Source organism: Mustelus asterias, chromosome 6 (genome assembly GCF_964213995.1).
Source record: "Mustelus asterias chromosome 6, sMusAst1.hap1.1, whole genome shotgun sequence".
In the NCBI taxonomy this organism is placed as follows: Eukaryota; Metazoa; Chordata; class Chondrichthyes; order Carcharhiniformes; family Triakidae; genus Mustelus; species Mustelus asterias.
The window spans coordinates 59,788,083-59,815,250 of NC_135806.1; the positions used below are offsets into that span (position 1 = coordinate 59,788,083).

General features: G+C 40.2%; 2 protein-coding genes across 10 annotated transcripts in view; one reads left to right on the top strand and one right to left on the bottom strand.

Annotated features, from left to right (window-relative positions):
- The window catches only part of LOC144494879 (semaphorin-4D-like), a 191,104-nt gene extending 187,400 nt beyond the window's left edge, over positions 1-3,704 (top strand). For 2 of the 3 annotated variants that reach the window (XM_078214378.1, XM_078214379.1), the window contains one exon: positions 1,756-3,704. In XM_078214378.1, coding sequence (XP_078070504.1) covers positions 1,756-1,785 — 30 coding nt within the window. In that variant the 3' untranslated portion in view covers positions 1,786-3,704. The remainder of the gene's footprint in view (positions 1-1,755) is intronic. The other variant, XM_078214380.1, reaches the window with a different exon arrangement.
- A 5,761-nt stretch (positions 3,705-9,465) lies between these two features.
- LOC144494880 (selenocysteine insertion sequence-binding protein 2-like) overlaps positions 9,466-27,168 on the bottom strand; it is a 102,198-nt gene continuing 84,495 nt past the window's right edge. For 4 of the 7 annotated variants that reach the window (XM_078214386.1, XM_078214385.1, XM_078214383.1 and 1 more), the window contains 3 exons: positions 25,206-25,360; positions 22,202-22,400; positions 16,507-17,839 (listed from right to left, as the gene is read on the bottom strand). In XM_078214386.1, the coding sequence (XP_078070512.1) occupies positions 17,667-17,839; positions 22,202-22,400; positions 25,206-25,360 (527 nt within the window). In that variant the 3' untranslated portion in view covers positions 16,507-17,666. Of the gene's footprint in view, positions 10,406-16,506; positions 17,840-22,201; positions 22,401-24,796; positions 24,871-25,205; positions 25,361-27,168 lie in introns of those variants that run through there. The other 3 variants (XR_013498168.1, XR_013498167.1, XM_078214384.1) reach the window with 2 other exon arrangements.

Genomic DNA, 27,168 nt, shown 5'->3' on the forward strand with positions numbered 1-27,168 from the left:
GAATAGAATCTTGTTGCTGGGAAATGCTGGGCTTCAGCACATTGTTATATTGTAGAATAAGTAAGCACAATGTTTTTAAAGGCACTTGACACTTTTTCTCAATTTCTGTGCGAGAATTTGCACAGAAAATATGTTGACGTCAATGTGAGTTTCCCACTTTTGTGTGAAGTCATAGCTGTGTTCTGTGACTGAGAATACCATGTAATGGAACACAATCATCTTGAGTAGGTTTTTTTAAAATGGGCTAGTGTCCAACAATTATATCATGCAAACCTTTCCTTTAATAGAAGACGTCTGGGAGATGATCTTTGGAAATAAAGAAACTAGTAAGCTCTATGGCAATGTTAAATCTAGGAAATTACTTCAATCTAAATTGCTTGAGGAGGACAAGAGGGTACAGATTCAAAGTAAGAAAAAGCAGATTTACGTCAGACCGTTCTTCATACAAAAGCTCTTGCTCAGTTTTTCCTCCTTTCCCATGCTCCTTTTTCTGCTTTTTTTAGGCCTACCTCTTTATGCACCCTCCCCAACATCATCTCTGCTCTCCCTCACCATCCCCTGTTCAATCTCAGCATGTGATATTACTCAAATCAAGGACGCAGATTATAAAACAATGCTCAGAGCAGTATCAAGCTTCAACTGGATGTTAGAATCAAACCATCTAGATTGACTTCCTAATATTCACTGACTTGCTATGACAAAGCAAGTTTCTTGCCTTAGTAAAAGTAGAAGATCATATCGGGAATTTCCAGGCACTAATCTGCGCTTTCCCACTTTGTGACACTGAACCAATTGGCCTGGATTTTGTAATTGTAATGATTGCAAAATGGCGAGCATTTGTCATCAAATGTGAAATGTACAGTGACTTCTGGCATCCACACATGTACAGCCAAATGTCGAAGTCCAGAAGTTGCTGCCAGTAATTTCCCCACTCCTCAACAAGTGCTGTTCAAGCCTGTGAGCTTCCACTTTCTATGTTGTTACTGTACAATCTCTCTCTAATAATTCCATTCCACCAATTAGGCAAATAACAACTGCAATGTTTATTTACATTTAGCTATAATACAGAGGCTTGCAGCCTCATGGCTACCAGTCAGCTTCCAAGAAGATTCTGGAACAGAAACCCAAGTTCCAGAGTGATCCCTCACCCTGATTGGTTCCCTAGGTATCCGACCCTTACTGTACAGATGGTTCCTTAAAGGGACAATCATCACACTATAGAAAACTTTATGCCTTGTTGAATGGTGTTTTTAAATTATATACAAATCATCATTATTGCTGAACAATCCCTCTGACCCTGAAAATTCCACAGATGTTTAAAATATATTTTTTAAAATTGTTTATAAAATTCAGCTTCTACCTTAATTCCCATGTGTATATCCTAATCTTTATTTTGCTCAAAATGTGGAGGATAATCTGTGTATTTTGCTTCTGGCTTGCTGTTCTGAGAATGCTTCGATCAAACTGCTTAACCTACCTGTTGACGTCGCTGTTGCTAGATGCTGTATATCCCCTAGAGTTAGTGCCGAAATGAAATTAACATCAGGCAAGATGAAATCCATGGAACAGAAATCCCCAGATCATTCTGGGGAGCTTTAGTCCAGGCCACAGGTTACTTTGCCACTGTTGAAGAACTAACTATGCCACTGGATCTTTTCAGCGCAGTGGAATCTGTTGCAATCTTAAACTCCAACAACTCAACTATCTTAACTATGAAGTGAACTATAACCATTTTTTTCAAAACTCTTCTTACAGGACAGCTGTGACGAGGAGAACTTGAAATAAGATGCACAGGAAAGGATTTGTATTTGATTAATGAAGCTCAGCTGTCATTTTGTTCCCAGCACCAGCAAGTGAATAAATTTAACCTTGTCAATGGCAGAAGAGCTCTTTTTTGAACTTTGAAAGGATAACAGCACAATTTACTGAATTTGTAGCTTATTATAGCTATGTATCATGAAAATTCTAAGACTATTTCCAGTCAGCCAAAGTGTAATGAGCTTATGTATGTGCTTCTTTGACTCAAGTCTACAGTACCCTAGATGTGACCAACTTAAAGCCAATTGTAAAGCTTGTTACTCACCAAAAATTGTATATTTAACAGAAGTAACAGTGCCTGAGGTTCCCTACTGTTTATCAATCACAATGATGGTTGTTATACTTGCTTGTGCCTGTGAAATCTGCAAAGAAAATGAGCACCGTGGAACAGAGTTCCATTGTGGAGTGAAATACTCCACGTCAGATATTACTCATTTACATGGCAAATTTATTGGAGATGTTATAAGGAGATGTTAGTTTAGAGAAATGGAATCCAGTTCTCGATGCACTATTTTCCTTACTACTAGAGATTAGAATAATTTTACAATACTGGATCATTCATTTTAATTTGCAGCGAAGATGTTTGCTTAAATATAAGCCAGGAACTAAGAACTCTTTTTAAGCACATAGCTATCATAAAAATCTTAATTATAAAGATTTCCAACCAAGAGAAGTAACAATGCACACTGCTGGACATGCTGTCATGGTATTTCATAACAATTACTGGTAATGAAATAATGCTTTAGTCTCAGATAGAAAACATGGCTAAAATGCCACTCCTACTCTCTACAAAACAAATTTAAGTTATCATTACTATGTGGAATTTTACCAAAACTGTTATATTGTGTGTAAAACATGTATTCTTTTGATGAAAGAGTCTGAATTTGATCCTGAGATTTTAAATAAAGTGCAAGAGATTTTCAGATGTGTTTGAATGTATATAAGGTTGTACTACTTTGCATCAGTAAAATGCATGCTATAATTTCCACACTTATTATCGGAGAAATAACACTAAAGGTCAACAAAGCTGAAGAGCTGTCAAGAGCCATAAAGATGTAGAAAAACCATGAGGATCGTTGTCATAGTTCTTACAAACACTGGCCCTGAATCTTGAACTACAGGACCTGAAATGTTACTGGTATCTGTATTTGTTAGCCCTTTTACAGGTAAGGTTTTTTCAATTCTTAATTGGGCTAAGAGATGAAGATTTCAAGGTAGTGCATATCATCATCTCACAGGAGTTTAAGTAGTCAGAACAGTACAACTCCCGCTCCCCATGCGGAAGCACATTTCCGGTCATATTTTGGGACTTTTCTTTGTAGAATCTGAGTATCCTATGAATGTCCAGGGCAACACCAACTTATGTGGGTGTGTGAACCTACAATTCTAAGTAACCTTATCCTGTTGCTTGATACTCACCCAGTTAATATGCAACATGAGTGGCACAATTATGGGACAACATTGCATTGTGAAATAGAAGCAAATTAAAATGTTTTGTCAGCTGTGGCTCAGTTGGAGGCCCAAATTGTCTTCTCGAGGACTTAAAGGATCATGTGGCACAATTGAAGATGAGCTGGAGAATTTCTTCTGGCATCCTGACCAATATTTATCCTTCAACCACTATTACAAAGCATCATCTGGTCTTTATCTACTACTGTTTGTGGAAGTTTGCTGTGCACAAACTATCTGCCACATCCTTTACGTTACAAAAATACTTCATTGGCTGTAAAGAACTCTGAGAATCTGAGGTCATGTAAAGGAGCCACCTAAATACATGTTCATTCATTCATATCTGTGCATTTACAAAGTTCAGCAATGTTCGTTTCTTTCTTCCTGTCATGGCATTATTGTGAAACGTAATAAAGAGACTTGGTGATACAACCTATTAAGATGTTTAATGTTTGCATTCTTAACAATGTCCACCTTAATAAGCTGAGATTTATTGCACATCACAGTGGATACCTCATCTGGCTTTTCTCTCTCTTGAACTATAAAATATTAATACATCACAATGTTTTGACAGTATTTGAAAAATACAAGATGTGGTAGTGACAATGGAAAGTGGAGTCCAGTGCTAATCAACCAGTCCTTTCGCTCGTTTCTCCTGGCAGGAATATTACATAAGAACATAAGAAATAGGAGCAGGAGTAGGCCATCTAGCCCCTCAAGCCTGCTCTGCCATTCAATAGGATCATGGCTGATCTGATAGTGGGTTCAGTTCCACTTACCCACCCGCTCCCCATAACCCTTAATGGTTAAAAATCTATCTATCTGTGACTTAAACACATTTAACAAGGTAGTCTCTACTGCTTCATTAGGCAGAGAATTCCAAAGATTCAATAGCCTCTGGGAGAAGAAGTTCCTCCTCAACTCTGTTCTAAATTGGCTCCCCCGTATTTTGAGGCTATGCCCCCTAGTTCTTGTTTCCATTGTAAGTGGAAATAACCTCGCTGCTTCTACTCTGTCTAGCCCCTTCATTATCTTATATGTCTCTATAAGATCTCCCCTCAACCTTCTAAACTCCAATGAGTACAGGCCCAGTCTACTCAATCTCTCCTCATAAGCTAACCCCCTCATCTCCGGAATCAACCTGGTGAACCTTCTCTGTACCCCCTCCAAAGCTAATATATCCTTTCTTAAATAAGGGGACCAAAATTGTACACAGTACTCTAGGTGCGGCCTCACCAGTACCCTGTACAGTTGCAGCATGACCTCCCTGCTTTTATACTCCATCCCTCTCGCGATAAAGGCCAACATTCCATTTGCCTTCTTGATTACCTGCACGTTTGAATTTTTGTTGGGAGGGCAAGTTATCCTTGAGCATCTGGTGCTGAAGGGATCTCAATTCGGGGAAGTTATAGTGGCAGATCAAGGATGGATTTCAAGCCAAATCTGACCCTCATTTGACATTGCCTTATTTTCATTGGCCACCCAATGTTCCGAACTCCAATGATCACTAACATCGTTACCACTTCCAAAATATTATCTGCCTATGCATCTATACATTCTCTTCATAGATAACTTTGTCATTCCCAGGCTGAATCATAGAAACCGTACAGTACAAAAAGAGGCCATTTGGCCCATCGCGTCTGCACCAACCGCACAAGGAAACTTAAAACATCAAATTAAGATGTGATTGATGGGAGTCAATAATGCACCCCAGTTCCCGCGTTGCCCGGTGGGCACGGAACCCCCAGTACTTTGAGACATTATAACACCCTGAATACCTGCCTGATTAAGACCAACTAATTCAGCACAAAACAACAATTACAACTGGGAGACTTTCTACTCCCTTGCTCATTGTTGAATCACGTGCAATTTACCTAATGGCAGATGGCAGATTTCCTTCCCTAAATGAAGTGTACCAGATAGACTTTTACAACAATCGACAATGGTTTCATGATCGCAGCATTAGATCTTTTTTTTTAAAAACTGTCTGCTGATCTAAATTACTGATGCCCTGCAAAAAGAAAGAAAAATATTAAAGCCAAACTACATCAAAGAAGTGGAAGAACCAGAGAGAAAGGACATAACTTTCCCAAGGGAAGTAAGTTAAATGAAAAATAAATACTGCAGTGTTAAACTTGAAGTGGATGAACACCCCACAGAGTTTAAATTCGACAATTTCATTTGATAAAGTAAAATAGCTTAAGTGCATTTATCGTATTTATCACGTTACAGATATCTTTGTTATTCTTTGATGTTCTTTATATCCTTTCCAATCTTCTGACCTGCCACTTATCTTTGTGCAAAATTATGCTTTAAGTTTAATCCTGTCTTTAACTTCTTGAGTTAAGCACAAGTGTTGGAATTTTTCTTTTTTATTGGAATGTGTAAATTCTGTGTATTCCGGAATATCCCTTTAAATGTCTGCCACTGACCATCTATTGATCGTCCCTTAAGCACATTTGCTAGTTATGTTTTTATGCCCTCATAATTGCTCTTATTTAACTTTTTTAAAAAACTAGTCACAGACACACTCTACTTTCCCTCAAACTGAATGGAAAATTCAATCATATTATGATCGTTGCTACCTAGGGGTGAAGCTATTTTTATTAGTAGGAGAGACTAAGATCCGAGGGCACAGCCTCAGAGTAAAGGGACAACCCTTTAGAACCGAGATGAGGAGGAATTTCTTCAGCCAGAGGGTGGTGAATCTGTGGAATTCATTGCTGTGGAGGCCAGGTCATTGAGTTTATTTAAGACAGAGATAGATTCTTAATTGGTAAGGGGATCAAGGTTGCGGGGAAAAGGCGGGGGAATGGAGTTGAAAAACATATCAGTCATGATCAAATGACGGAACAGATTTGATGGGCTGAATGGCCTAATTCTGCTCCTATATTTTATGGGTGCCTTCACTACAAGGTTATCAATTAATGCTATCTTATTGCACAATATCAGGTCAAGTATAACCTGCCCTCTTGTTGGCTCCAGAAGTGCTGTTCTGAGAAAGTATCCTGAAAATATTCTATAAATTTTCATCTGCTCTATCATTGCCCATCTGATCTTTCCAATCCATATATGAACTCCCCATGATTATCGCTGTACCTTTCTGACAAGTTTCCATTATCTCTTTATATTCTGTCTACCATGTAGTTAAATTTGGGAGCCTGTACATCATTCCCACAAGCGACTTCTTGCCTTTATAATTTCTTATCTCAACCCAAACTGCTTCCACATCCTGGTTTCCTAAACTTAGATCATTCCTCTCTAATATGCTAATGCCATCATTAATTAACGCCATTCCTCCACCTGTTTTTAACTTCCTGTCCTTCTCAAATGTCACATACCATTCAATATTTGGATTCCAAATAATTACAGCTGTCTCTGTAATAGCTATTATAATGCAAATAGAAATTAATATAAGTATGATATCAGTTCATCAATTCTGTTTAGAATGCCACGTGTTTAAATACAGGCTAAGTTTTGCTTTTTATTATTTTTGTAGCATCTAGCTTCATCTGCTGGTCTTATCTGTTGATTTACTCTTAGATTTGTATTCTCTGTCCTTTCTTGTCACAATCGATTTATCATTTCCCATATTAGTACTGATCTCTCTTGCCTTGTACCTACTGTTTGGTTTACCACATCTTCCCAAATTTGATCCCCTGCCTTCACTATTTAGTTTAAAACTGTCTCTACTTCTCTAGTTATGCAGCTCGTTAGAACATCAGCCCCAGCACAGTTTAGGTGTAGATCCTCCCAACGGTATGAATCCCACTTTCCCTTGAACTGGTGTCAGTGCTCCACAAACTGGACCCCACTTCTCCCACACCAGCCTTTGACCTACGCATTAATTTCTCTAATATTATTTGTCCTTTACCAATTTACACGTGGCTTAGATAATAATAGAAATTACGTTTGAGGTTCTGCTTCTTAATTTGGTGCCTCACTCCTCCTACTGACTGTGATGAACTTCCTCCTTGCCCTACCTATGTTGTTGGTACCTACATGGAAGATGACAACGGGACCCTCCCTCTCCCACTGCAAGTTGTTCCCCCTGCTCTGAGCAGATGTCCTAAATGCTGACACTGGGCAGGCAATACAGTTGTCTGGACTCTCACTGCTTGTTACCGAGAACAGTGTCAATCCTCATCACTATACTGTCCCCTACTACTACTACTACATTATGTGCTCCCCCCACCTGAATGGCATCCTGTACCACAGAGCCATGATCAGTCAGCTCACATACTCTGCAGCCTCCCAGTCTCATCCAGACAGGCTGAAAGAACCTCTTACCTGTTGGACAATTGCAGAGGCTGACACCTCTTACCTGCCTCAGATGCAGTCACACCCTCCTGTCCTGACCACTTTCCAAACCAGAAGATGTTATTGTAATGTGTGTGACCACCTCCTGAAACTAAGCGTTTAGGTAACTCAGCCTCCCTGATGTGTCGCAGTGTCCACAGCTCAGTCTCCAGCTTTGTGTTTTCCAGTTTTGGGCCTTTTGACTCCTTTATCACCTTGGTACTTTGCTGCTCTGTTTTTTTTGGTGTTAGCTTTCCTGCCCTTCTTGAACCAAGGAGGAGGAGCCCCCGATATCTGCTTAGGACATCTGCTACTTCTTGCCACTCACTTGGATAGCAGCTTTTCCCTTCTTCTGTGTTTTCATCTTTTTCATTTGCCAGTCCCTTTCTTGTGCTGTTGTTGCCTCCTTTTTATTGATTCTGCTTTACCAAGAGGACGCTGAGTGGTTTGGTTAATTTCTGGAGTCCTTCATTTTTTTGCTCACAAGCCTTTCCTATCATCTTGTGCACTGAGGGCCTTGTTGGAGGATTGTGACATGAACTTCCTTCGAAACAGCCTGGCTTGTTGCTCTTGCTTGGCTTACTTGAGCACTGATAGCACCATGTCTTGAGCAGGTCTTGTAGAAATGCATGACATTCCCACACAGGTTGCACCATTGCTCCCTTTAGTTCTTTATTAAATGCCCATCTTGCTTTCAGTTTCAACAGTAAATTAGCTGCAGTTGATGGCCACATGTCATGTTTTGCTGCAGGTGCAACACAGTCTGGGCTGTTCAATGTACACTAAATAGCCTTGACTTGCTCTGATGGCAAAGTTGAAGGAAGGATGGAAGATGGCTCCATTGGGATCCACCTTCAAGGTTATCTTGGCCTGTTGTTTGTTCATCCAGATACTGAAAGGTTCCTGACCTGTGTTGTTCCTGGTGAGGAAAGTGAACACATGTACTGCAGGGTGTTGAACATGTGAACGGTGACCACTCGGTTCCACTGCAATGACAAAGTAAACAACCTTGGCAGTGAGGAATGATAAGCAGCCTCCGTTTCCTTTTTCTTTGGAAACCTTTAGACTATTGACGTATCCCACAATATTTTTGCATATGATGCCAAAATATCCAACACTGGGGGAAATCTTGCAGACAGAAGATGGGCAGGCTTCGAACAGTACCCTCTTTAATATTAAGGATGTGTCTTCATCCGACATCTTCATTGCTACCCTGATAGTATTACATAATCCCAGGCTTGTAGCTCGGGTGCTTGCAGCCATAGCTTGAACATTGAGTCGATACTGTATTGGGGTTAGGGATAAGCCAGCATTAGGATCCATCAACACTGTTTTCTTCATTGCCATCATTGTCGTCACTCTGAAGCCAACATGAGGTCCACCCAAAAACTGAAGACTCGCAACTCAGAATTTACACTTGATCTTATCCAAAAGGCTGAGAGTAGGCCTCAGTATTTCAGGCAGCGTACTCTGCCCATCATCTGGAGAAATGACTGGAACAAGCAAAAGGTGGCTTTCTATAGTGGAGATGAGGAATATGGGAAGGATCTTGCCACCATTTTGTTGTTGTTGATTGGTCGATGGTGCAGAATGGATGATAGTGTGTTTCTTGACTAAAGGGGGCAGGCATGACAAAACACTAAATTGCAATGTGTCTGACTGGTAGAGAATATTGGAATTCAAAATTAGGCTTCTTTGATAGTCATCTGCTGCAATATTTAAGCTTTCAGGACACTTTAGTTATTTTTTGTAAGCCAAAAGCCAAACTTAATGAACAGATTGACGAGGCAAGTTCTGTTCTGTATTACCCCCCACTTTCACAACATTTATTAATTTTTTCTCTTTTTAGACATCAGCAGTGTGAGTTTCAGCATCCAAAGGAAAGTACCATGTTTTTTTAGTGAAAGTTTGTTTATTTTTCAAAAATATTCAAAAAGCAGCAAAATTTGAATCATGTTTATCTAGTATAAATGTATAGAATAAAAATTTAACATTCATTTGTATTGAACTAGCCTTTGTAAAGTATTACAGCAACTAAATGATGTCCGTCTTCCTGAAAAAGGCAATTCAAAATACATTCCACAGCATTAAATTCATTTACTTGCCACAAAACCTATCTTTAAAGTCACAGTGTTACAATATTCAAACAGTGTTTATTGCCTTCCTAAATCAAGGATGCAGAGCTAGAGATCAGCAGGCAGTGCCCATTATCACCAATCACCTCATTGCTTTTGAAGCTTTTTTTTGAAAACAGGAAGAATAGTGCCTTCTGTCACATAGTTTTTTAAAAGTTGATCTTTTAGGCAGGACTGCAATTCTTTTTAGAGCAGCAAAAATGAACATTTCCAGGTTGTGCTCTCCCATTTAATATTGTTTTCAAAAAAGAACTTTTTTGGAAGTGAATGCCCATTTACCGAACTTGGAACTATCTCAAATCCTCATCATAACCCAAGTTCTTGGATCTGAACCAATCAAAGAATGTTTAGACACAAGTGGTTTTCAGAAACAACAACTCTTTTGGACTGCTCTTGCCATTCCATAACTAGTTCACTCTGTGTGCAGTTGTTTTCCCCTCACAGTTTCCTGCAGATTCCAGGCAGATAATGGAAAAGGGAACAGTGATGAACAAAGAAAAATGAAAGCACTCATTTTGTATGGTGCTTCTGCAGCAAGAAAGTAAATGAATTACCTACTTCCTACAAAGCAGACTGAGCTGCTTGCAGGAGATCAACAGTGCTCGAGGCAGTGCAGGCATCCTTTGAAAATTTGGCATCTTATGAAACCATTCGCAGCATAATTTCTTTATAATCCAGGAGACGTATATCTTGGATTTGTCAATCTAACCATTAAAAACAAAGGATTATTAAACACTGGATGTAGTAAAAACAGAGTGGACATTAAATCAGGGTTTTAGAATAACGATAGACCAAGTCGATCATAAATTTTGGAAAAACGTAAAAAATTATGGGCACTCAAGCATGAAAGAGACAAACTGGTTTCGTTTAATATAGAGCAAAAGAACCCTCAGACTAAAGTATCTTTATCAGACTACGTTAGGTTAAAAATGGAAACCTGTTTGTGAAATGTATTCCTTGTTGAAACTGAGGCAATCAAGAAGGATTATATAATTTCACTTTTTACCCACTTTTTTCATCTCTTCGTCATTGAATATCCAATGTTGTTCCTTTGTTTAAAAAGGGTATCAAGGATAATCCAGGTAATTACAGGCCGGTGAGCCTTACGTCAGTGGTAGGGAAATTATTGGAGAGGATTCTAAGAAACAGGATTTACTCCCACTTATAAGTGGACGTATTAGCAGGAGGCAACATGGTTTTGTGAAGGGGAGGTCATGTCTCACTAACATGATCAAGTTTTTCAAGGAAGTGATGAAGATGATTGATGAGGGTAGGGCAGTGGATTTTGTTTACATGGACTTCAGTAAGGCCTTTGACAAGGTCCCTCATGGCAGACATGTGCAGAAGGTGAAGTCGCACGGGATCAGAGGTGGACTGTCAAGATGGATACAGAACTGGCTTGGTCATAGAAGCCATGATGTGGAGATGCCGGCGTTGGACTGGGGTGAACACAGTAAGAAGTCTCACAACACCAGGTTAAAGTCCAACAGGTTGGACTTTAACCTGGTGTTGTGAGACTTCTTACGTTGGTCAGAGAAGGCAGAGGGTAACAGTGGAAGGGTGCATTTCTGAATGGAGGGCGGTGACTAGTGGCGTTCCTCAGAGATCAGTGATGGGACCTTTGCTGTTTGTAATATATGATTTGGAGGAAAATGTAACTGGTTTGATTAGTAAGCTTGTGGACGACACAAAGGTTGGTGGAATTGTGGATAGCGATGAGGACCGTCAGTGGATATAGATCGGTTGGGCGAAGAGATGGCAGATGAAGTTTAATTTGGACAAATGGGAGGTAATGCATTTTAGAAGGTCGAATCCAGATGGGAAATGTACAGTAAATGGCAGAACCCAGAATGGCAGAAGATAGGCAGGGGGATCTAGGTGTACAGGTACACAGGTCACTGAAAGTGACAGCGCAGGTGGAGAAGTAGTCAAGAAGCATACGACATGCTTGCCTTCGTCGGCTGGGGCATTGAGTTTAAAAATTGGCAAGTCATGTCGCAGCTTTATAGAACCATAGTTAGGCCGCACTTGGAACATAATGTTCAATTCTGGTCGCTATACTACCAGACGGATGTGGAGACTTTGGAGAGGGTACAGAAAAGATTTACCAGGATGTTACCTGGTATGGAGGGCATTAGCTACGAGGAGAGGTTGGAGAAACTTGGTTTGTTCTCACTGGAACGACGGAGGTTGAGGGGCGACCTGATAGAAGTCTACAAGATTATGAGAGACATGGACAGAGTGGATAGTCAGAAGCTTTTTCCCAGGGTGGAAGAGTCAATTACTAGGGGACATAGGTTTAAGGTGCGAGGAGCAAGGTTTAAAGTAGATGTACAAGGTAAGTTTTTTTTTACACAGAGAGTGGTGGGTGCCTGGAACTCGCTGCTGGGGGAGGTAGTGGAAGGAGATACAATAGTGACTTTAAAGGGGTGTCTTGGCAATACATGAATAGGATGGGAATAGAGGGATATAGTCCCCGGAAGGGTAGTGGGTTTTAGCTTGGACGGGCAGCATGATTGGTGCAGGCTTGGAGGGCCGAAGGGTCTGTTCCTGTAATTTTCTTTGTTCATCTCTACTGAAGGCTTTGACTCCCTCACTACTGTATAGGTGGATTAACCCCAAGTACTTCACTGATTGGCAATTATTCATACAATCCTTGATATTGAGCACAATCCTAGATATTGAGCACAGACTACATAATGGTGGAGTGAATTACACCATGTTTAATTCTGTTTCGCCTACTGCACATCCAGTTGGGGTCACTGAATATTAGCAGTAGGATTGTCCCCTCCCTTACCAATGGATACTAAAACTAATTGCAACACCTTTACTGTTATACCAGCTAACTCAGCACAGATCAAGACTGAACTGGAAGCATTCCTGATCATTATGTTCAGAGACAAAAATACTGGGCCCAAAAATGCTCATTCCTCCTGATGCACTTCTGATGTTTGTCTCCTGGAACTACACAGAGCAGGTACACAAGTCTGGCCAAGTTTATGTTCCAAGTTTTCATGGGGACCTGTTTAGAGTGGAACCTCCATCCAACATTAAATTGGTTAGGTCTGGCAATTCCCTCATCTCTTGACTGGATTATGCCCAGATGCTGATTCTTCCAAGTTCAACCACAAATACCAAACTTCACCGCAATCTTGGTGAGACCCACCAGGAGGTTGAAGCTTGAATCCCTGCCAGAAATGCTAATTTGATCTAATCAACCCTCTAATGAAAGAGGCTGATGAGGCACTTCTAACAATTGTTGTAGTGCTAGTAAAAACATAAAAACTTTTGAGTGAGCACATTTTCTGCTTCCTGTTCTGGTGGGGGACCAAGATACATCTATAATTTTGCAGGCAGGCACCTGCAGTATTAAAATTAGGGCACATCCCCCAATCCTGAATTAAAAAATCAGCCAGTTGGTGATTAAACTTGCAGAGCTCTTGATAGTTGAGGCTGTTACCTCAAAGTGATTGAGACAGCATTGCAAATTTGAAAAAATATATTATTCTTTGGCACATCTCAGTTAACTGTCCTTGGATAAACTGAGAGATTGGTTCAGCATAATGACGAAAAGTCTACAGTATAAAAAGAGAATTAGATGATCAGCTAAAGAAATAGGATAGAGCCTAATTCTGATGAACAGGATCATTATCACGTCACTTTACCGCTTACTCCAATTCAGGGGAGTTGGAGCCTATCCTGACAGACATTAGGCACTAGGCAGGATACACCCAAGTCAGGACGTCGTCCATCACAGGGCACACATACACAAACTGAGGGGCAATTTACCTTGGCCAATCCATCTAACCTGCACGTCTTTGAACTGTGGGAGGAAACTGAAGCACCAGGCAAAAACTCAGACACTGGGAGAACGTGCAAACTCCACACATTGAGTCACCTGAGGCTGGAATTGAACCTGGGTCCCTGGAGCTGTGAGGCAGCAAAGCTAACCACTGTGCCGCCATAGACCATTATCAGTCTCCATACAAATAGTGTTCAACAAGATAACAATGTATTGATCACATTGACCTGAAAATTGAATAGATTTCTAATATAAAACCTTTTCCAAAGGGTAATTGAGTTGAACTAAATCAATGGGGGAGGCGGTGGCATAGAGGTGGTGGCCAGAATTTTCCAGCCGTTCACGCTGGCAGGATCTTATGGACCTGCCAATGGCAAACCCCTGTCGCGGGTTTCCACTGCCATGAAATGTAGGGTGGGTGGAAACCAATATCACTGGATTAATAATCCAGAGGACTAGCATAATGTTCTAGGGATCTGGGCTCGAATGGCAGATGGTGGAATTTGAATTCAACAAAAATGTGGAACTAGAAGTCTAAAGATGACATGAAACCATTGTCTATTGTCGTAAAAACCAATCTGATTAACTAACGTCCTTTAGGGGAGGAATCTGCCACCCTTGCCTGATTTGGCCTCCATGTGACACCAGATTCACAGCAAATCTTAACTGCCCCTCAGTCCGAGGACAATTAGGGATGGACAATAAATGCTGACCTTGCCATCAATGCTCATATTCCATGAATGAATAAAAAATGTCAAGTTACTATTTTAAACAAGGTTAACAAGCAAAGATTGTAGGAATGACTCAGAATTGTATCTGATGATGAATAAAATTCACACTAATCATCTCCAATTAATTCCACATAGCATGTATTTTTACAACTCACCTAACCCCATTGGACCAGTTCTGGGTTAGCCGGAACATTTGTATATGCCTAACCAATAAAACTGTTACATATAACGTAATTTGTAACTGGTGATACAGATATAGTTCATGTTTCAATGTATATAGAATCCAGTTTAATATCCCAGCTCCCATATAAAGTAAATTAAGTTTAGTATAGTTGAAAGAGACATCAAATCTAAGGGATAAATTAGTGTTATAAGTGTAATGTGTGTACACCCAGGTTATAACTTGGAGCACCTGTCACCTTTGAGTCACTTGGCCACTCTCACTTGTGGAGATACCTCTGGCAGCATGAGGCTGTTCATGCCATATCCCAAGGTGTTAGACTGCTTGGAAGTTTGCTCTGGCAGAGGATCAAGCTTAAAGAATTATAAATTTGTCATAGCATCTCACTGATAATCTGTCAAATGCATTCTTTACAGCAGTTACATAAAATGTATACAATTCTATTATCGTGGGATTCATGTTACATTCTGTACTTTGCTACAAGTTGGAATTTGGATGGCTCCCAAATATAGTAACATTGCACTTCATAATACATAAGAAGTTAAAGACAGAAGTTCAATAATTTGTTGTATGTGGTATTGTCAAACTCTGGATAAGTTACGATTGATAGATTCAGTGCTCCTATATCATACAGATCTGCATTTTACTCGAATGTAGGCCCTGGGAGATGGTGGAATGGAAAATGGAAAAAACCTTTAGCTACAAAATGTTCCTGCTTACGACTCATTTTAGAAAAAAAAGTCCCTATTGTTTCCCAATTCCAAATTGCAGCCAACGGGTTGTACAAGGTACTCATCGTGAGTTCAGATAGCATCTTGCCAATGTACAGATATTTAAACACCTCTTTGTTCTGACTTTGTTACAGCCAATTTTTAAAAAGTGTGCATTTTTGACACATTGGCTTTTAAAGCTGATTTTGTAGTAGTAAAGTTAACCAGCAACTTTTGGAGCTAGCTCTATTCTTTGATTTTGCGAAGCTGTTTAGAAATACAGGGTGTTTATAAAAATTCTAGTACAACTTTAATCACATTAGATATATACATGAAAGCAAACTGTGAATGGCATACGAATGCATAATTTCTAAATGTTTAAAATGATAATAGTGCTGAAACAGAATGGAAATGGTGACAGTAAGGGCAAACTTAGAAAATTGTATTGAATTGTGCATCATAAAAGGTGGCTATTATGTTGAAGTCTAGAAATTTGTGTTGTGTTTAAACTTCATTAATTATGCTTTCATGTGGTGACTACAGTTTGCTTCTATTGTGTTATTCCAGTTTGCAGTTCCATAAGGATTTTTATAAACGCCCAGTATATCATGGCAAATTCACATTTCTATAGTTTTTACTTATTGGTTACAATAAGTAAAAACTAGGTTATGGGTTTGAGCTGCTTTCATTAGTGCAATATGTTTATTCCCATTTGGCTTGTGAGAAACCACAGCTGAAGCAAATCCTAACCAGAGACGTCAGTCATGTTATTTCTAACCTTGTTAGGGTTTGCAACTGACTATAGAATCATCACTGCCTACAGTGCAGAAGGAGGCCATTCGGCCCATCGAGTCTGCACCTACTCTCTGACAGAGCATCCCACCGGACCCATCCCCCACCCTATCCCTGTAATCCCACGCATTTTCCAACGCTATTCCCTCTGACCTACCCATTTTGGGACACTAAGGGGCAATTTGGAATGGCCAGTCCACCTAAACTAACGGTTAAGTGAAGTTCATTCAGGGTATTAAAATCAGCCTTTTCACTAAGATCAAGTATCAGATCAAGCGCAACGCCTTATCTTATCAGCTTGGACCTTGTATGTCTCTCTTGAATTGGGTTCAATTTGAATTGGTTTTTGGAGCAAAGAAGGAGATGGATTAAGGGCTTGCTCTGTCCACACTGCGCATTGGCTTTGTAACTTTAAGAATGGGGTAAAATTTTTAAAAGTAACAAATTAGTCCTGTAGACTGAAAACTGTCAAAGTGATGATAAGTGAAACTATTTTGATTGACTGAACAATGGATTTTTGCAAAGTTTGTGCCAGTTCCTTTGCTGTTCAAACTATTCAGAGATGAGAGTGAAGAGGGTATTTTTTGCTGTCTGCTTATCTGGCCATGCAGTTTAATACTGCAGTCCAAAGAGGTTAGGTGGATTTGGCCAAGAAAAATTGCCCCTTGGTGTCCAAAGCTGTGTAAGTTAGGTGGATTAACCATGTTAAATGCGTGGGGTTACGGGGATAGGGCAGAGGACTAGGCCTGAGTAAGATGCTCTTTCAGAGAGTCGGTGCAGACTTGATGGGCCTCCTTCTGCACCATAGAGATTCTATGAAATACCTTTGGCAAATTTTATAATCTACATATTCAAAGAAATATGAACCAATTAACTGATGTACTTGTAGAAAGATATCACATAGGTAAATATTAAGTATTTAGAATGTTTACAAATAGAAGATGTCCATTTGGATTTGAGGGTAATTACTTGCCACTCATAGAAAATATCCACTCAATGTGAAGATCTTATAATGAGATGCATCACGAGGGCATTTGACAAGTTATTCTGACTTTATACAATGTTATTGGAGAGGCCACTTTTGAATATTATGTCCTGAGGAAGGCATTTGTTCACCTCAGTGCCTCTCCACTGGTTCATTATGAAGTAATTCTGAATAGCAAAAAGATAGATCATTACGAGCTTTGCAATGGATGTATTGTTCCCTGTAGCTCTCCAATAAAGTTATCTAGGACTCAGCAATGTTGGCCATTAAACTTTCCTTCATTAGCCTCTAGGTGGGATCTGTCCCATAACAAACCATCATTCTTGACTGAAACTATTACAGCAGGAAGCTAAGAATTTCAGGAATGTTAGAAAACTGCACTGTACAAGACTTGTTTGATCTCTTGGGACATTTAGATTGCAGTGGCAGTGACAAAATATCACATGTTTCAATCTCAGAAAGAGAGTTATCTCAAGGCAATGAATTAGCTATCAGCTATAGATCATTCTTAACTTAGTTTCTTTGGACTATTGAAGGTTGTCCGATGTTTATCTTTGCATAATTAACATTCTTCAGCAAACTAGATTTTGGAAAAGTGGGATGCAATTAAATTAAATTAAATCTGCATGTTTTTTTTAAAAAAAAGGTAACAATTATCAACGGTCTTTTCATTTTCTTGTAAATTTTAATCACTATTTCCTGCACAAAATAGTGGTTAGAGAGCCACAGAAACCTTTTACAGAGTTATGACAAACCACACTCATTCATCTCATTGCTGCTTGACATTCAAAATCAAGAACGGATTTTGGAAATTTCTGTATTGAATCACCAGATTCTTCTTCGGAGTCACAGTGGAGAGTTTCTGAAGTTCCTGTGTTTTCAGTGTCTGACAGGTCAGGGTTACACTGCCTCTTGAGCAACTTTTTCCATGTAGTAACTGTAAGAGTGATAGATCACATTTCACTGCAGAGTTAAACATATCAAATTACAACCTCCCCTCTTTAACCTGTTCTATATCCATTGGGAGTTACCATTCTCCTAATCAATTGCAGTTAAGAAACAAATAAAATAGACCAGTTATCAAGTATTCTAACTAAACTCAAATGCAGAATATTAGTCATTTTGTTTTTTAAACAAAAGAGCTGTTTGGCTGCATAATATTATGGTTCCATTTCATAAAGGTGCAATGAGCAACTAGATTCCAAAACTCTATTTTTATAAAGTGTAACTGATATTTTTCAACTTTTTTTACGCAAGGGTTGTACAGTATTTTGGACAGATATTTAAAAGGTTTATAACGTACAACATTCTTCTTTCTCCAGCAGCGAAGAATTTAATCTCAGGGTTAAACATAATTTAATCCTTTACCACAGTACAAATTCACTCATTTGGTTGGGTGCATGTGGGTTTTGAGGACTTCTCTGGAGTTTACTTGCTAATCACACTTAATACTTTTCTTCGTGGTGTTGCTCCCACAATCTAAATTGAAAATGGAAGCCTGGAGGAATTAAAATAGGTAACGGTTTTTAAATTATTAAATATACACAAACAATTGGAATCTACAGGAGGCCAGATTAAAATAGAACAAACAATATCATAGTGAATAGTAATATTGTCTTTTTTAATGTGGTTTTCAGCATTTAACATTTGTTCTTTATATTCATAGAATCCCTGGGGTGCAGAAGGAGGCCTTTCAGCCCATCGAGCCTGCACTGACAACAATCCCACCCAGGCCCTATCCCCATAATCCCATATATTTAGCCTGGTTCCCCTGATTTGTGCAAGATGCTAAAAAAAGCCCACAGAGACCTTGCCAACAGTTTACAGGGTTTAAATTTTAGAAAAATCATGAAGCTTTAAAATGATCTATTTTGTAGAGCTTATAGGGAAATAAAAGTTTTTAGTTCCATGGTTGAAATCAGGTGAAGTACTGGTTAATGATGCATCAAATTAATTTACACAGGATTATGCTTCACTTATACAACCATCAATTTCATAAATAGCTCAAGGGTACTTTATCGTCTTCTTTGTTTTACTGCCAAAGGCCCTCATTCACAAGACTCATTATTCCGTCATTAACAAAGAAACCAATTTGTTTCTCACTGTAACAGAGTTCCGCACTGGGCTCAAAACTGATGTTGCAATGAAAGGCCTGAATCACCATTTGTGATCAGCAATCACTAACAATCTACCTTATAAAATCCCTTAATGACGACTAGGCATAGAGATCTGATGTCCTTGTGCGATTCAACAATCTGACAAGTGTATCCTCTCTCTGTACCATTCACAATAGGATAAACGCATCCTATGTAGACAGCCTGTGTAACTAGTTTTCCCAAGGCCATTTGCGTGTGCACTTAGGTTACCACTCTAGACTCTAATCCATCATCTCTATTTTACACTTATTATTTTCTTCTCTCTGCCATCCTAGGTCCTTCTGTCTTGCCTCATTTCATTTCTTCCCTGTCGGGTACTCTGCCTTCCCAATCCCTAACCCAATACTTCCATGCTCCAAGACGTTCCTACACTGCTTCTACTTTCCCAGGTTTGACTCTCCCTTAGATAAACCTATAGCTTCCCTCTGTGTCTCTTGGCATTCTCAGCTCATCAAAACACTGGTCCCTGCCTCGCACAAGCAGCAACCACAACTGTCCCATCTCTCTTGGGGCAGTTCTCCTGCCAACCTTTCCACCCAATGTGTCAGCAGGGGGCTGATCTTGTCAGTCTCCTCCCTGTCCAATTCACTCTTCCCTGTGCTGATCCTGGTTCATCTATCATGACCTCTCTTTGCAACGCCCTCCAGAATGTCATGTCATTTGTGAACAAAGCTCTTACAATCCATGAGCTTTTTATGGATGATTATATCGACTTCATTGCCTCACACAGACTGTGGTGGTAGTGGTGTTTCATAAGCAAATCTCAGCCTGGTTTGTCTCTTTACTTCTCTGTCATTTTCTGTGTCTTTGAGCTACTGACCCATTGTTCTGCACCTCCCATTTAACATTTTAATTTCCTCCTGCCTGGCTAAGATCCATGCCAATTTTCTCAATCGTGTTTCTTCACTGATTTCCCCCAACAGCCTCTGCACTGAGTGGCTTCTCGTCTTTGGTGATTTTAGCCTCCAGCTCAATTCACCATGTTCTCTCTCTTGAGCCCTATCCTCCCTTTAGCTCACCCTCGAAACGCCACAACTCATATTCATGGCTACCCACTTGTCCTCATGTGGCCTTGCTACATTGGTAGTGTCAATCTCAGACATGGACATCTCTGATCAATTCCTCACATTGCTCTCCACCCACATCCCACTTTCCCCTCCAAACCCTACTTCCTTCTGTACCTTTGCTGAAAAATTGCTCTTCCCCAATTCGCATATAACTGCATCCTGAAATTCTCAATTATCCAGCCTTTGGCCCCTCATTCATCTCAACATTTCTGCAGCTACCAATCTGATCAATAGTACCCTCCCCTTATACTTGGTGCTGTAGACCCCATTATAATCATTACTCTCCGCCACCTCGATCTTTCTCCCAGTATGGCCCTCATCTTTGCTCTAAGTCCAGACCTGAATGGATATGGCGAACAATTAGTTTCAAACAGTAACGAGTCTTGCTCTCATCTGTGAAAACTAGTTACTTTTCCAGGATGACCCTGGAAGTCAAAGGTACACCCAGCTTCTTTCTCTACAGCAAGCTGTTTTCTTGGGATGTGGGCATCGCTGGCAAGACCCTGAACATTCCAGAAGACAGTTAAGAGTCACCAAACATTGTTGTAGGTCTGGACTCACATGTAGGCCAGACTGGGTAAGGATGGCAGATTTCTTTCCCTAAAAGGGCATTAGTGAACCAGATTTTTTTTTAAACACATTCACTATTACTGAGGCTAGCTTCTAATTCCAGATTTATTTGCATTTTAAATTCCATCAGCTGCCATGGTGGGATTTGAACACATGGCCCCAGAGCACTAGCCTGGGCCTCTGGATTATTAGTCCACTATGCACCATCTCCCCCAAGACTGTCACCAAGATTGAGACCACCCGATTATCTGCCATTGTAACTGCAATCATTCCCCTAGCCCAGCCAGCCAAACTTCCTCCAAGGCCCCCATACCCGAGCCCACAAACTGATTTCCTTCTCTAGTTTCTATCCTGGGTAAACCCCAGGATGTAGATAGTTGGGGTTTCAGTGATAGTGATGCCATTGGATGTCAATGGGAGACGGTTAGATTCTCCCATGTTGGAGGTGGTAATTGCCTAGAGCTTGTGTGACATGAATGTTACTTGCCACTTAACAGCCTAAGCCCAAATATTGTGCAGTTCTTGCAATATATGGACACAGGCTGTTTCGGTATCTGAAGATTTGCAAACAGTACTAAACATAGTGCAATGGTCAGTGAATATCCCCACTTCTGACATTGTGATGAAGGGAAGGTCATTGATGAAACAACTGAAGGCGATTGGGCCTTGGACACTAGCTGAGGAACTTCTGCAGAGGTGTCCTGGAACTGAGATGATTGATCTCCAAAAACCACAACCATCTTCATAACTCCAATCAGTGGAGAGTTTTCCCCCGATTCCCATTGACTTTAGTTTTGCTAAAGTTCCTAGATGCCACACTCGGGCAAATACTGCCAAGGGCAGTCAATCTCACCTCATCTCTTCAGTTCAGCTCTTTTGTTCATGTTTGGACCAAGGCTGTGATGAGGTTAGGAGCCGAGTGGCCCTGGCAGAGCCCAAACTGAGTGTCAGTAAGCACTGATCATGACTGATCCTCTGCTTCAACTCCATTTTCCTGTCCACTCCTCATAGCCACTCTTCATATCCCTTGACTCCCTGAAAGACCAAAAATCTGTCTGCTGCATACGTACAAACAAACACACTTACGTATGGACAAGGAGGTGTAGGCCATTCGTCCCCTCGAGCTTGCTCCACCACTTAATAAAATAATGGCTGATTTGATAGCAACCTCAAATTTGTATCCCGTCTTTCCGTGATAACCTATCACCCCCCCTATTCACCAAGAATCTATCTGCCTCTGCCTTAAAAATATTCAAAAATTCTCCTTCTACCATCTTTCCAGAAAGGGAGATCCAAAGACTCTCAACCCTCAGAAAAGATTTGCGCCTCATTTCTGTTTCAAATGAGCTACTCCATAAACAGTGGCACATCGATCTAGATTCCCCCACAAGAGGAAACATCCTCTCCACATCCACTCTGTCAAGACCCTTCTGGATTTGCATATGTATACATGTTGTGAAGAAGGTTTCATCAGAATTATGCCACTACAGAGAATTCAATACACACCATATTCTGGTTCACCGGCTTCAGAAAAAGATTGAGAGGTCACTCTATCCAAAGCAACTGTGTGTTCCTCTGTCAGCTCGCACAATGGCCCTGCTGAATTTCCTTCACCTGCCATAAGTTCTTGTTCTAGGGCATTAAGCATTTCCTGATATGCATTCCGAGCTTCTTCAGTGAGTTCAACCATTTGATGAAACTGGTTCTGTTAAGTGAAATGTACAAGAAAAGTATTAATTTACAATACAGTGATAGAGTAAATGGATGGGATTCTCCGATCTCATTTGTGGCTACCCCACTCCAACTGAGAATGGAGAATCTGGCGTTCCAGCCAAAACTCCATTACTTTCAGCAGCACCGGAGAATCCCAGCCACGAATGAAGGAGGAGATTTTGCAGCTAATCTATTTTTAGCAGTCCAGCAACTTGTAATTCACTTTTAAAACTGGTACAAGCAGATTTCATTTTCTGAAAATTTAATTTCCAACAGAAAATGTTAAAAAAAAATTTTCACTACTATCTATTTTATTACAGTAAAATATCACAGCAAATGACCAAAAACTTTAAAGAAAATCCTTAATGTAGCATTGTTTATTTGATTTCTGGTTTATATGTTATGAACATGTCTAAGAAAGTTACCCTTCTGGACTCCGATCTACCAAGAAACTGATCAACTACATTATTTTTGAACAGTGAAGAAATTGTTACTGACAAATAACACTAAACTTTGTCACCCAATATTGCCTCCGAAGACAGCTACCATTTTAAGATGGTTCAGCTTCAGTTTAATTTAATCCATCAAAACTGTCTAATCTGGCTTCAAATAGCCTTTTCCCAGGAGAGGTTAGCAGTTTTCATTCAGCAGGCAAGCTGCTATCCTATGTCATTAAGATTGCTCTCAATCTGTCCGACAGAATAAAAAAGAACCAAACGTAGATGGAGTACATTTTTCTTTTCAAGGGAAATTAGGGATGGGCAATAAAAATGCAGGCGTAGCAGAGGCGCCCACATCCCACGAAAATTTTTTTTAAAAACTCAAGTGTAGTTGAGGACCTGACAATGATGGCAGCTGATTCCAAAGGGCAATCGGCAACACAGTCTATGTTGACTCATGTTTGACTGGTTTTCAGGCACCAGAGGGCTCTGGGCTTGCAGGATTCCATGGGGGTGCAGAGGATGATACCCTCAACAAATTATGTTTAAAATATTCTGTTTAGACCAACCAGCTCCCTGGGTCCTTCTGAAATGCACTTTCCTACCACATTCGGCACGTGGCGACACGGTAGCACAGTGATTAGCACTGCTGCTTCACAGCTCCAGGGACCTGGGTTCGATTCCCGGCTTGGGTCACTGTCTGTGTGGAGTTTGCACATTCTTCTCGTGTCTGCGTGGGTTTCCTCCGGGTTCTCCGGTTTCCTCCCACAGTCCAAAGATGTGTGGGTTAGGTTGATTGGCCATGCTAACATTGCCCCTTAGTGTCCTGAGATGCGTAGGTTAGAGGGATTAGCGGGTAAATGTGTAGGGATATGGGAGTAGGGCCTGGGTGGGATTGCGGTTGGTGCAGACGTGATGGGCTGAATGGCCTGTTTCTGCACTGTAGGGTTTCTATGATTTCTATGATTCTCTGGAGTTTTACTGTAGCTGGTACTAACAACTAGTACAGGATACCGTACTGACTGATGCACCTGCAGCAATAGTCAGAAGCGAGACCAGCAGTTCCAGTGAATTAAGTTATCAGAAATGTCCTAATATTTCTGACATACTGAAAAAGAGAACACAGGATGGCAAACGGTGTTCAATAGATAAGATGAATTCCCAAACTATATTTCGACTTTTTGCCTCTCCATCTCAACTCATCCCAAACTCACGATTCACCTGAAATCTCTCCCTCCATGTGAACTCCCCAAACAATATTTCTCAACCATGCTCTTGACCTTTCCCCATGTCCTTGACCTTTCTATTGCATGTTATCTTGCTGATTGTATTGTTTCAATCAAAGATAAGGCCATCTATGAGCACTTCCTTATAACACTACAACAAATATTCTGTAGTCATACCTGGGAAAAAAAATCATTAGCCAATTCACTTACAACTATATTTTCAAAATTACAATTAGCTTCTGGGCCTCCATTCACAATATTTCTGCAGCTACTGATTTGTTCAACCATACCCTCACCGCCACCTTTGAGGCCCTAGACCCCAATAAATCAAATACTCTCGTTCACCCTGGCTGCTTCCATGGTAACAACCTTCATTTCTGCTCATTTAAGTCTAAGGGATGCAGATTTGAAAGGATATAGTAGACAGCTCGTTTAGCCACATCTGGCAGGACCATATAAAACAGTCAGGCCCTCCTCGCTTACTAAAAACAGAATCATCCCGGAATGCAAAGATAACCCCAGCTCCTTTTTGCCATTGTTAATTGTCTTTTTAAACCCCTCTTAACTATGTCCTCCGCCCTCACCTCCAACAATAATTGCAAGTAGCTCATGGACTCCTTTGTTACTAAAATCAAAACCATACGATCAGCTGCCTCTGCCACCATCAGTCAACATTAACTAGTGCATTCTCCATGGCAACACCTCTGCCAGAGCCCACTTACCAACCAATCAACAAACTCTTCTCACGTACTATAAAGTTGATGTTTGCCCTGACAGTGGTATTCTTGCGATTGTCCTGATGAGTGCAAGATGAAAAGCTTCGATAAAATGTCATTTTCAGCAATACCGTATTACCAAATAACTACAATTATTGTTATTAATTTAGCACACATTTCAATCAGCAAACACATCTACCGTTTAAGATTTCCTACAATTATGAAATATAACTAGAGAGAACACCAGCATTTTCATACACCAGATAAACAGTTCTGGTAAAGAATATTTGTAGAATACAACTGATTTGCTTAGATTTAAAAAAAAAAAATTGTATGAAGATCCTTTTAGGGTCCTTTCCGAAATATACAAATTCAGTTCTTGCCACTGGAAAAGTGAATCTTGGTTCTAACTAACCTCAGCACCATCATAGCTGAAGATTCCAACCACACTGACAGGGACTGCTTTGTTCACACAGCGTCCTAAAGCTTTGCGATTAAGAGCAAAGACAAATGGAATTTCTTGTTCACGGGCAACTGCAATTATCGCATGCAATGCGTCATCCAAACCACCTGAAGAAAACCATTTTTAAACAAAAAATGCAAATGTTAACTTTAACATTATTAACAGAACCAGAATTTAAAAATCCAATATTCTGCTTTTCACAAATGTAATGATCAGGTTTATCCAGGCCCAAGAATCTTTACCACTGGGCCACCGTCTAAACCTTTGTAGTTTAAAGCAGACACATGCACAATTTTCACTTTCATGCATTTTGTGGTGTAGTATCCCACAGGCCATAAAGTTGGTGATTGTCATAATTTGTAATGCTGCTGCTAAAACTCCTCCAGTCCTTTCTGAACTTTCTCTTAGTCAGACCCCAAACCTTTCTTCACCACAAGAAAACATGTCCCCAGTTATCTAGGTTCAGAGTCTGGAATTTCTTATCAAAGCCCTACAACTCCCTTTCACTTTCATGACTGTTCTTTAAAACAAACTGTCTGATTTGGTCACATTTTATTTTTTGGCTTGGCACCATATAATGCAAGTAGCTGTTATTAAGGCAAGCTTTAAAAATGAGGTACAAATCTTCTTATCCTGGAAGAAAAGCCTCCAAGTCAACTTCACATCCCTGTGTCCCGTACTCGAATCCTCTTGCTATTAAGGTTAACATACCATTTGTCTTCTTTCATCACCTGCATGCTTACTTTCAGCGACTTGTGTACAATTGTTGCACATTCCCATTTCTCAATCTATAACCATTCAGATAATAATCTGCCTTCCTGTTTTTGCTACCAAAGTGGATAACCTCACATTTATCCACGTTATACTGCATCTGCCATGCATTTACCCACTCACTCAACTTCTCCAAATCACATTGAAACATCTCTGCTCCTTCTCACAGCTCACCCTCCCACCCAGCTTTGTGTCATCTGAAAATTTGGAGAAATTACATTTAGTTCCCTCATCTAAATCATTAATGTACATTGTGAATAGCTGGGGTTCTGGTGTTCTAGCACTGATCCCTGCAGTACCCCACTGGTCACGCTTGCCACTTGGAAAAAGACTTGGTTATTCCTACTCTTTGTTTCCTGTCTGCCAATCAGTTTTCTATCCATCTCAATAGACTACCTCCAAGCCCACGCACTTTAATTTTACACACTAATCCCTTATGTGGCACCTTGTTGAAATCCTTCTGACAGTCCAAAAACACCACATCTACTGGCTCCCTTCTAGTTACATCCTTGAAGAATTCCTGTAGATTTGGTCAAACACGATTTCCCTTCCGTAAATCCATGCAATCCTGCCACTGCTTTGCCAAGTGCTCAGCTTTTAAATCTTTTATAATAGACTGTAGCATTTTGAGTTTAGTTTATTTGAGGAGCTGACATCTATGGCAAGCCCTGAGGTGGAATATATCCAGACTTCCAAAAGACATTTGACAAAGATTTATGTAGAAGTGTCTTTGTTAAAATAAATTCAAAGTGCTGGGGATTTAGGGTTAACTCTGGGGATGTATAATCAACTGGCTGAAAGGTAGAAAATGAATGTTCAATGAAGGAGTAATGTTAGGTTTGGCGGGGGGGGGGAGGAATACAAGTCACAGTTAGCCACAATCGAACTTTGGTCAGACTGCACTTAGAGTACGATATTTAGTTCTCGTTACTTTAACATAAGCAATGAGAGGCAGTGCAGTGAACAGCTACAAGGTTTATGTAAATGTGAGGTCATCCAGTAAATGTGAGGTCATCCATTTTGGTAGAAACAATAGCAAAATAGACTATTATTTAAATGGTAACAAATTGCAGCATGCTGCTGGGTGTCCTTGCGCATGAATTACAAAAATTTGGCTTGCTGCTGCAGCAGGTAATTAAGAAGG